At 40.1% G+C, this 12,321-nt stretch overlaps 1 protein-coding gene across 1 annotated transcript; it reads left to right on the top strand.

The window, feature by feature from the left end:
* Window positions 1-936: 936 nt before the first annotated feature.
* On the top strand, window positions 937-4,678 carry LOC139735959 (histone-arginine methyltransferase METTL23-like). Its single transcript, XM_071646713.1, has 5 exons — window positions 937-1,125; window positions 2,736-2,840; window positions 3,480-3,584; window positions 4,274-4,511; window positions 4,668-4,678. The coding sequence occupies exons 2-5, from the start codon at window positions 2,754-2,756 to the stop codon at window positions 4,676-4,678; spliced, it is 441 nt and encodes a 146-aa protein (XP_071502814.1). The 5' UTR covers window positions 937-1,125; window positions 2,736-2,753.
* The last annotated feature ends 7,643 nt before the right edge of the window (window positions 4,679-12,321 follow it).

The raw sequence follows: 12,321 nt of genomic DNA, 5'->3' as shown, positions 1-12,321 counted from the left end.
ATTAGGCCTATTTTCCAATCAGTACTGAGAAGTACTCACCCCTCCCATTTCAGAGCATTTCAGCTATGATGAAAGAGGCACACATCAAACGATAATATTCGGTCAGTGAGCTGACAAGCGAATCAGTTCGCATCCTATGTGATGCTATTGACTACTTGCAAAAATGTGAAGGGACACGGAATTGTGGATCGGAGCAAAGGAAAGAGATCTAAGAAATGAAAATCGGGAATGAAAATTCAAACACTTGCCGTTGTTGCTAGGTAGACTATTTTATAGGCCACACAGTAGTTAAACTAGACAGGAAACAAACAAGAACTGCGCGAAATTCACTTTCCATGCATCACTCGTCTAATCTGAAGCACTATGCCCCCCCCCCCCCCCCAAAAAAAAAAAAAAAACAACCTTCAGGTAGCACCTTAACTTGGGTTGAGTTGCCCGAGGCCGAGCGCAAACCCTACCGTGGACAACTCGACCCGTTCGCCGAGCTCATGGTGCTCATGGCGCTTCAAAAATAAAAAGATATCATATATTCACATGCATATACATATTCAAACATTTCAACAAAGAAGAAAATGGTAAACAAAAAAATATATATACCAAATAAAGAATACAATATACCAATTAGAAATAAAGGGGGGGGAGCGTGCGCCCCTTGCGCCCCCACCCCGGATCCGCCACTGCAGAGTACAACGGTTGATCTTGCACCAAAGATCGGATCTGTGCTCGCACCCACTTGAAACTGTGGTGGTGTCATGGGGCAACTGAATCGGGACTGAAGCTCCAGCTCCAGACTCAGTCCCCACGCACGCACACTAGCGGACGACCCCGGCGGCCCTGGGACCTTCGGGCTCATCACAACACAAACACGTGTGCGGTCTGGCTCCTTCGTGGAGTGACACTACTGCCTGTCACGATCTGAGAGAGAAATGACAGTTAATGCGTTTACGTCGACGAGTTTGACCTGTATTTCGGACAAACACCGATGTTCACAGCTCAGGAAGATGACGATTTAAATTTTGTTGCTTTCGTGACTGTCTATTACGTCTACTGACCTGCTGACTGTTGCACTGAACTGCATGTAGCTGAACGTGCATATATGCCATAGTCCCATGCGTTGTAACTGATGTGAGTTCAGTCAGCATTGTGTCTACGCTGTTTGTACACCCTCTACACTCTGTCTCTATTAAAGCTCTAATTTACTTTAGTTTTACATTAACCCCGTCGCGGGGCGCTGTAACACAGTAACGGTACGTATTTGTCCGTATGGGGTCGCTGCTGCGGTTAGTTTTACATGAACTGTCACTGTTGGTATTGGATTCTTATTTTTATTGACACCGGTAGTGACTAGTGTCAGTGATTTTGATATGTTCCATTATTACTTTTACTATCATCTTCATCATAACATGACATAATTTTAAATTTAATCTTTTTTTAGATCTAACGAAACGTTAGACAGACACTCTTCTCCTGTAGGCTGTAGGATGTACTAAGTCGTTGGTACTAAACTACTATGTAAACCCTGGTGCAGGGTGCTGTAACTAGTGTTGGAGTCGCAGGTGCGGTTAGTACACTGTTAAGTGTACTGCTTACTGCGTTTCACAAAGAGATAAATCGTTGTGCCTTATTAATTTTGACTTGCAGCTTTCATTTGTAATAATATTGAAACGAAATTCTGTTATCATCAAACAACGGGGTCTAGTATACGGTGGGAACTGTGTCGTATGTTTATTGAATACTTGTAAGCTGAGATGCTACCCCATTGGTTTTGTTTGAACTTTAATAAAAGGTAATAATTAAGTAGTCTGAGAAGTTGTTAAAGTTTGTATTTTCATGCGTTAATAGTTTGAAAACTTGTATGAAAACTTAAAGTTATAGTTTGTTGTTCCAAAGGTTTATTTATTCTGAAGGTGGGTAAATTAGAAGATGAATTATGAAATACAAGGCTCATTTACCAATAACAAAGATTCCTATCACTTTTGGATGAGGAACCTTTGTAGTAATGAACCTTATTTCATTTTGTGCAACATCTACAATACTGATATTGTCAATGTGAAATATTTTGCAGTGTGGAAATGTTCACAAATTCTGTTCTTAAAAATATTGCAAATTCATAGACACTTGTATACTTTGTATACTGGTATCTCAAATTACATAAAAGAAGACCTCCGAATGATTTTTTAGACTAAATTTGGTTATATTGAGTGCAGAGCTTCGAAATTCATGATAGGGATGAGGAAAAAAAAAATGTTTTCAAAGTTAATGATTTATCACAATGAACAAGGATGATGACATCGTAGCTTCACATAATGCATGATTGGGTACTCAAGGAAGCAGAAAACAAGAAGCATGCGTACATTTTATGCAGGTGAACATGCTGAGCAAGTGATATTGTAGTGGATTACATTGCAACATTACTTGAATTTGTGGACCTCCTAGTCCTACATTGTATTTCACCATTTTTCAGTGTAGTATGTACCGGTATTGCATTTTTTTACCATACCTGCTCACAATGAATTCTGCAAATCTATACATGGCACTATCAATTTATATGTACGGTACTACATGTATAATTATATACCCGTAAATCGTCTAGAATACCCGTTTGAATGCAAAACAACCATCTGCAAGTAATCAAGCAAGAGCCTGAGAATTGACTTGGTGCAGAATGATAAATGATATACCAGGTACCGGTAAGAGTTTTCACGTTTAAATTGAGTTACTGATTCTCCTTGCAGCATTTCTCTTCCTACCTGATGAATGAAGCCAAGGCTGCAGAGGAGAACTTGAGACATTTTTCCTGGCACGATGAAGAAGCCAGCATCTCCATTTCAATCCCAGAGGTAAGGCCTGCTAAAGTGTAGTAGGAACACAGATGCATTACATTGCACTCCCGTTATTTTGATCAGTTATAATGAAATTCTGGTTTCACTGAAGTTGAAATTCAGGCCCCTACATTTTTATTGTTTTGTTTTATAACAATTTCTATATAACAAAAGTAAACTGTCGGTCCTGGGGACTTTGTTATTACGGGAGTCGACTTTACATGGTGTCACTTTGGGACCAAGTCCAACAAGTTGTGTAGAATGGACCACTTTACCAGCTTTGTGCTTCCCTCATTGTGGAATGGGCTTTTTTTATGTGTGTGAGTCACAGTCTTTATAATATATATAGAGGGGGCCCAGTATGGTTAGAAAGAAGCTGATTTCTCTCCTCAACCCCTAATTTGCATCTGTTAAAGCTGAATGTATGATGCTAGGTTAATAATAGAAATTCACGATTTTTATAAAATGCTTATTGCATTAAAAGGTCTTTAAATGCTGAAAGATTGAGGGAAGCTCAGAATTACAAGATCAAACAAGTATGTGTACCATTTGAAGTTAAGTTGCCAGTTGCACATTCCGTAAATTTTTCAGTCATTATGCTGATGTGAGGTATTTAATTGTTTGCATTGTCTGTCTCACATTATGCTTTCTCATCAGGTCATTGACCCTGCCTATGGAATGTACGTCTGGCCCTGTGCCCCTGTTCTGGCTCAGTACGTCTGGCACAAGAGGGAATGGATTCAGGGAAAGAAAGTCCTTGAGGTCTGAAGCTACTGACTGCTTACAGCCATTTGTTATTTATTTGTGCTCATTTCATCTTACTTCTCTGAATATGCTGGAATTTTATTTCAAATGAGTATGATATTCTGTCAAGTCATTTCTGAAATGTAGATCAAGGCTTTGTAGGAGAGTTTTCATTTTTGTATGGAAGGTCTCTTGGTGATTTCTGTGTCTAGTAGAAGAAAGTTTGCATTTTCAGGTATTGAGTGCCCATTTCAGAATTACTTTGAAATTATTCGTATTGTCAAACCACCACGCAATGTGATGGAACAAGGAGAGCAATCACTCCATTTTGAATCAGCCATTTTTTTTTATGTCTCTGTACAAAATTGATGGTAAATGTGGTACCTTGTTAGTCTTACCCTTCCACATTTATTTCCCTGTGAGTCTGGCAAACATTTACATGTGGATTCTGTATGACCGTCAAGTGGCATGTACCAATTAATACTTATGAGGCATACATTGTCAATAGGCGTGAATGTTGGAATACATACAGAATGCACCTAAACTCTATCACGCATGGAACAGGCCAGTAGCATGTATAGTTGTAGCTGTGTATGAGGTTACATAATATAGATCTAGGCATTGAGACACCATTTGAATGTTCAGATACTACATTATTTAAATATATCCTGACCCAAGAAAGCTAAAGTATTGCTCTTTCTTGATAGATAGGTGCTGGAACCAGCCTCCCAGGAGTAATGGCAGCAAAGTGTGGTGCCCTGGTCACTCTGAGTGATGACTGCCAACAACCAAGAAGTTTGGAGAACTGTAGACAAAGTTGTCGTGCCAATGGTCTGGCAGCGTGTGAGGTGATAGGCTTGACCTGGGGACGTGTCTCTCCTGCTGTGGTCACACTGGGCAAGGTTGATGTCATTCTTGCTTCAGACTGCTTTTATGATACAAAGGGTAAGTTAGGGGGAAAAAAATGCCCATTTATCATGATAAAAGTCACTAGGAACCTCTCTGAATACCTGCCAACATCTGCAGACACATTCAAAGAAATTATGGCTTCAATGATTTTCTAAAGAAGTCTTTTGTTCTTGATACAAAACTCTTTCATAGACGAACCGTAAGCGGTGACTGCTCTTTAATACATTTTTACATTGATGCCATAATTTCTTAGTAGGATGATTCACACGACAATCACAAACAACTTTATTGTCCAACACCAGCTCACACAGACTTATTCCTTCCCTTCTCATAGTCCATTTTATAAAATGAATAAAATTATATAGTGTTAACATTATGATAATCATTCAATCTAACTTGTACCTGGACGTGGCTTCAATGGATAAAAAGAACAGATGGCAATTACTTTTCAAGAGAAGTAAATTGGTGTCTAGCACAAGGATCTGCTGGCATTGGGGGCGGTCGGAGAAGCGGGATCTGGAGGAAGTTGATATGAAGTTCAGGGACCATGCTCAGAAGGTACACTCGAATCATGTGACACATTTGTGCTCGGCTGTCAGTTGCCGATGAGCCTGGTAGGGGGTTCCTCCCTAGTCACCTTTTCCTCTTGCTTGGCTGACCACGAATCAGAGAGTGGCTGGTGGTGCACTTCTAGGGAAGGCTTGCGTTGGAGGGTGTAGTAGTCGGGGATGAGTGAGAACATTGCTTCCAAGATGTTCCCTTTCCCTGCTGCCTTGGTATTCCTCCAAAGTATCTCACTGAGGTGCCCCTCAAAGTTACTGATGCTTGTCCCATTGATTCTACGGATATGGTCTTTGGTGATCTTTCATGATCCTTCTGTAGTGTTTGTATGCACCATGGTCTCTTCCCTGGTTGTCATCTCTTGGACGCTCTTGTGCTCCATGATGAAATGGCGATAACCGCGGACATTGAGCGATGAATATGCTCTCCATCCATCCGTGTAGATTGTTGTCCTTTTCTCTACGTGCCTCTCGATGAGGGGGATAAGAGTATCCTCATCTCTATTGTCAACAGGATACAGGATTATTCTGTTGCTTCCTCTCTCGACCATACCGAGAATCCACACTTTCTGTTTCCTTGGATCACCACAATTAAATTTGCACTGACATCCAAACAAACTCTTGTCGATTTCTCTATGCCCTGCAAACTTTAACTCTCGACCTCCGTAACACAGGTCTTCAACAAATTTCTGTGTTAAATCCCAGAGGATAGTTGCCCATTTAACTGAAGTCTGCTTATAATTCAGGTCAGCTTTGATTGCACGGTGGTGAGAGAAGACTCAAGGGCCCATTCTCTGATAAACACCAAGAGTTCCCAAACATTGAATTGTGATGAATGGAGTATGTTTTGTCACGTTTTCACGCAACACTTCCCTTGCATCTCCACACTTTCTTCCCTATCCTTGAGCTGTTGGAGATCAGCTTACAAGGCCTTATGCAAAGTTTGCCGCGCGTTGAAGATGCTATGAGATTGTGCTGTTGGAACCAGTAATATAACTTATCGTCGTCCAGCATAAGTAAACTGTAGAAATCGAAGGGATTTCGCCAGTGGAAGAAATCTTCAGTCAGTGGATCCCCCCTGCCTCTTGCTCCAAGACATGAAAAATGCAGGAAGGGAATTCATGTGAAGGCTACAATGCTGACTGGAGGAAAATGTTACATGAGTAACATGTACTTTGCTTAAATTATAGAATACTCTTCACTCATTGGTTGACAAAGGTTTAGACCCCTGTATTGCTATTACTGGTGTGTTTTACTTGCCCTCTAATTGATAATACAGAGGTCTTCCATCAAGGTATTCATACCTTCTGGTTGAATTGTTCCAGGCTTATAGAGTGTAAATCCTCTCGTCTTGAAAAGGTTGAAGAGAGCTTGAAAATGTCTAAAAGTAGCTCCATCCCTGCACATTCCTATGAGCTGCGACCACTCTAAAAACATGATCCAGTTCAAAACATTCACATATACAAAAGCGACAATCCCGATTCTATTCCAGTGCCTGATGTTTTTGCACCAAAATAATCTCCGAATTTGAACTAGCAGTTATCTAGCATCTCCAATGATATCTTGTGTGTCAGTCCATAACAAATATATTCGTCGATTCCCAGTTAGAGGTATGCCTTATACAGGTATTGTGCTGATATAATGATATAAATTTGCATGTGATGAAATGTACCGAAATCCCTTTATGTTATATCTAAGACGCCTCCTACTTTGCATATATTCTCCCCCAGAGAGGAATTTTAATCAATTGGTAATTGACCCTAAAGTTAACATGCCAGTGCATGCCAACACTGGTGCAAAGTACATAATGATTGACTGCGTCAATATGACACATCATGCTCAAGATAATGATCTGTCATGTGGCGTATTGCATCATTAAATAACTGAGATAGTTTGCAGATTATATAAAACCATATAATCATTCGTTTCTAATTCAAGTTGGAATTATTGAAATGAAAATGTTTTATTCCAAAGTTTTAACGAATCAAATCTTTGAGATAAAATAGGGCAACGGTGTTACATATCTTACAAACAGTGAAAAGGATTTTAACCCGTTGAGGACGGTTTGATTTTACTACAGCACGCATTTCCCATGGATACCTGACCAAGTATACTGGGGACTCGTCCTCAACGGGTTAAAGGTGATACGTTAGGGGAGCCAGTGGAGGAATAGGAGAACTGGAGTAATGTGGCGAGATCTTTTTGTAAGGGTCACAAGCCTATCATCTGAATTTTGAATTCTTGTAGTGGTTCGATATTAAAAGCAGGGAGGTCAACAAGGAGGGAATTCAATAACCATGATAAGAAGATACAAAATGTACAAATGAGACGTTCAGTAGACAGTGACGTGCACAGTGCAGAGATACAATCGTGCACAGTATGGCTCATTAGCTTCAGCGCTATTCACTTTCATAATTCTACACACAATGAAATAAGTCACAGAGAATTTGAGAGAACTTTGGGCATGTTTTAGCTGATATCCACCAATGGGCTTCATTTCAACGAGGCACACGTTTTCAGGCTCTGCCCCTAGAAGACCAGCCCTGCACTAAGCATGCAAAATTAAGAATGACTGTGTGCACTGTGGTGATATTGCTGAAATAATAGAGTGAGTTGATGCTAGCACTGGGCTGACAGTGAAACCCAGAGAATTAGTGGTAGAATGTGCCCTTGGATGCTTTGTTACTTGCTGGCATCGCTTTATTTAGTTTACTCTTAAGAAGAAAATTGTCATATAAACAGTTCTTCCTGCCAACTATTTAACACCCCAAGATCTTTCCCTCAACCTATTCAAAGTGGATATCATGTAACACTTAGGGTATTTTTGTAGTTCAGTATGTCTGTAATAATGTGTGCCACTTTCACATGAGCAACCGTTTCACTCTGCAGCAAATTGCCACTTACCAATGGGTGCATTGTATGCACACAATGTAGGTGTATGTACAGGTATAACACTTACACCATTCTTTTTCTCATTCACAGATTTTGAAGATGTTAATGAACAGGGTTATAATGAAATTCCAGTTACAACAAAAGAAAAATTCAGGCTGCAACATTATCATCTCTATGTATTTTTGTTGTTTCTTTGTTCGCTTATAACAAAATTTCGATATAACGAAAGAAAACTTCCTTTCCCAAGGACTTCGTTTTAATGGGAGTTCACTTTACACCAATTTGTGATGCCTACTACATAGTTAATGTACAACAGATGGGCCAGTGTTGTCATCAGGTATATGTTTATGTCATGACTATAAATTGAATGTTTGATCCAAATGAGCCTGGTGAGTGGTCACTTTATAATGTTGCTTGTATGAATTTCTATGTGGACTATGTGTCACAACAGCATTAGAATGAAGGTTTTCCCCTTTAATAACTTAATGCTGTAAGTGAAATAAGTGCAATGACATTTTTAGATTAAATAGTCTTTGACTCCTCAGTAGATCTTGCCTCAATTTGTTCTCCTTTTTTCTATGTTTAATCATTCAGTTCAGATAGAAGCATTGAGCACTGTTGAAAAAAATGGCATCTGAGCTGTAGCCACATCCCGCTGTGTTTGTTCAGCGCTGACTCCCCAACTCTTGGCAACTCCAGCCTCCCAGGCAATCACACCATTAGGATGATGGAAATCACAGCAGAGGCATCTGCAACCAACTCCACGTAGCAAACCGGTCACCATGGAAACCACATCTTGTAGATTGTGGAGTTACATTCAACTGAACATCCAGCTACCAACTGTAGCCCTGTTACGTTTCCATGGGAACCGCATCACTTGGATAACTGAGGTGGAGAGTAAGGAGCAGTGCTTTGCTTCCCATCCATTGGCTGGAGCCCATAGGTGACAAGATCCAGACAAGATCCAGCAATCAGCCTTAGCTGCTGGTGCTGTAAGAGGTTGTATATTAGTGTCAGAGTTATACTGCTGTAATGATGAATGAGTCATACATGTACATCTAATGACAGTGATGAAGGTTGATACTAGGGTGGTGGCCACCCAGAACTCATGATACACTTATTGCAAGGGCGGTCTGTAGAGTTTATTCTGCCAGCATGCTGAAATTATGGGATTACATCCTACAGACCTGTAACATTCTGAGCGCCATTCTCGGAAATCGTCAAGCTGAAAGAAAAGAGTCAAATAGTTTTAATAGCAGGGAGAATGGTACTTAGCATATGAAGACATGTTACTTTAGGAGAAGAATGCTGCTTGCACAATATGATTATGTCCAGAGACTTGGTGTATGTACACCACCTCTTTCCCTCTACTGCCCATTTGTGGCCTATTTTGAGTAGCAAGTGCACTCCATTTGACCTGTGAACAGTGTCACTATTGCAGTTTTCTGGCTAGGCATGTCTTTCCAAGTGACCATATGAAAGAAAGCTTTCATTGTACAGTGTACTCATTTTCATGGTACAATGTACTTGTAAATGCAGGAATTATGTGGTATTTAACCTCGCAACTGTACCTGTAGTGGAGTAAGGTCAGCAAACATTGAACATGATACAGAATTATCCTGGACATGGCTGTAGAACCCAGCCATGTCCAGGAAGCTGAGCAACTCTTATTATTATGGTTTGGGGTATTGGGAAGTCCAATATGACTTCAGCCTTTACCTCTGTTGGTAGTACTTGCTCTTGACCCACTGCATGACAGAAATACACCACACTGGCCGTTTGTGCCAAATTAATCACCAAATTTGCCTGATGGTGACGATTAAAAAGTGGCCACAAGTGTGTGATGTAATCATCCCAAGTGTCCTTTACACCAAAATGTCATTCATGTACACCACACAATGGTCAAGCCTAGCAATCACTTGATCTGTCAGCCTTTGTGGAAATTTTGTGGTGCATTTTTCATACCAAAAGGCATTACTTTGCACTGAAATAGGCCATCTTTGGTGGCAAAAGCAGAAATCTCTTTGGCTTTGTCAGTGGCACCTGCCAATAGCCTTTGAGCAAGTCTGTCCTCTGACTATGCAGATTAATGAAACCCTATTAATGCCGTCCTCCAATCTACATAGGTGTTGGGAAGGAATCTGTTATGTTCACTGCATTTACCTTGTGGTAATCAATGCCAAATCTCTGTGTCCCATCTGGATTTGGTACCATGACAATAGGCAAACTCTAAATGCTCTGACTTGGGTCTATGATGTCCTTATCTAAAATATAATGAACCTCTTTGCTTAATTTTTCCACTTTGCTTGGATTGAGTCCGTAGAGATTTTACTTGTTGGGATCAGCGTCTCGTAAGTGACATAATGGCATGTATGAAGGTTGTGAATTAGGAGCAGGACAAACTTGCAGTTAGTTTTATCGTGTGTACTTGAAGTTGAGATACTTTGTTCTGTAATTTAGTTACACACAGATCTATTTCATCTATTATGTTTGCAAGTCTTTGTGCAGATTCTTCCTCTAGAATTTTGTGTGAATGCTTGCCGGGCATCGTCATTGCGCTCATCAGGTACATCTAGATTCTTTTCCTTCCTGTTCCAAAGTTGCTTCAAGTTTGGAGGAAACATCTGTGAGACACCAGCTTTCAAGTTGCTTTGGTCTCTTTGCATACCTCTTTCTGCTTTATATGTATGGTGAGTTATTGGGCAGCTTTTCAAGGTCATCTGTTTGAAAAGGAGTATCCTTTGTTCAGACAGGGAAGTGTTTTTATGCCTCCGCCACGAATTGGTGCCGGAGGCATTATGTTTTCGGGTTGTCCGTCCGTCCGCCCGTCCGTCCGTCCTTCCGTCCGTCCGTAATGAATTTTGTGGACAGGGTAACTATCAAAACCTTTTGAGGTATCCTAATAAAACTTGGTATGTATGTGTATTAGGGGGTGAAGTTGTGCCTATGAACTTTTGGGTGCACATGCTCAAGGTCAAAGGTCAAAAGGTCAAGGGCAAATACATAAAATTTCACTATTCCTACCATATCTATGCAATGCCTGAAGATATTTTCTTGAAACTTAGTGTATACATGTATTACCCAATTAAGATTCTCTGGTGAAAGTATGGGTCATGAGGTCAAAGGTCAAAGGTCAAAAGGTCAAGTGAAAATGTTAAAACTTTACCTTTTTTCTCTGTACCTTGGAAATTGTTCAAGGTATCTTCATGGAACATAGTATATATACATGTACTGACTGGCAGTGATTATCTAGAAAATTTAGGGTTCATGGGGTCAAAGGTCAGGGGTCAAAGGTCAAGGGAAATACTTTGAAATTTTACTATTTCCGTCATGTTCATGCAATGCTGGCAGGATTATTTTTTTTTACACTTGGTGTATGCATGCATAACCTAATAGAGATTCTTTGGGAAAAAAAATTTTCTTTTGTTTTTGCCTTAAAGGTCAAAAGGTCAAAGATCAAGTGAAAGTGCTGAACTAAACTTTTCCTCCATATCTCGGAAGTGGCTCAAGTTATCTTGAAACGTACCACATATTTATGCATGTTCTGCCTGACGGTGATTATTTTATGAATTCTAGGGTCAAAGGCCAGATGAAAATGGTAACAATTTACTATTCAATACAGAAATTGCACTTTTTTCTCCGTACCTTGAAAATAACTCAATCAATGTATAAACATATGAATGGGTCAAAGTCAAGTTACCGTAAAGTCCTTAACTCCCAAATACATGCTCTCCTATTCATCCAATTAAACCTAGGTCAAGGAAGGTGAACATTTAACACATTTGTGACAAACTTGTCGTTTTGATATTTTAAAATGACGGGCGTGGTTGGGGTGAGATGAAGGCTCAAACCGGGGTTGAGAGTGAGTATATATATATCTCTCACCATACGTGAGAGAGATATAAAGATAGTACCGTGCTTTTTGTGAAAATGTAATCACACATTGTCCACATGTACTCTCTGGACCTATTAGGACAATCATGCATTATGGCGGAGGCATACCAGTCGCCATAGCGACATTTCTAGTTGAAAACTACATCCAACTTGCCTGTGTTAGTAGAGGCATCTGTAGGACTAAGCAGCGAGCTTCTTGAACACTAACTTCTACAAAGTTCAGGCATTTATTTCCAGTGTGTCTGACTTGTTTCTGTAAGTCAATGTTCCCTACAGTTGCTTCTGAAGATGCTTTCTCAAGCATGGAGCTGATGCCTCTCTTAGACTTGCTGACGGAAGACACAATGCACATAGCACATGCACACAGGTTAAGATCAAACTTATGTCTTCATTTACTTTCCAAGCTTTTGCTATCCGTGTGCGTAAAAATTCATATACATTTCAGTTAACAGTTCAAAATCATTTATTTGACATGACCATTGGAACATATTGTGGCAGCC

Source organism: Diadema antillarum, unplaced genomic scaffold (assembly GCF_040938485.1).
Source record: "Diadema antillarum isolate AM-2024a unplaced genomic scaffold, OU_Dant_1.0 seq00000615_RagTag, whole genome shotgun sequence".
Taxonomy (NCBI): Eukaryota; Metazoa; Echinodermata; class Echinoidea; order Diadematoida; family Diadematidae; genus Diadema; species Diadema antillarum.
Note: the sequence above shows the minus strand (reverse complement) of the source record. Positions and strands in the feature narration are given on the sequence as shown.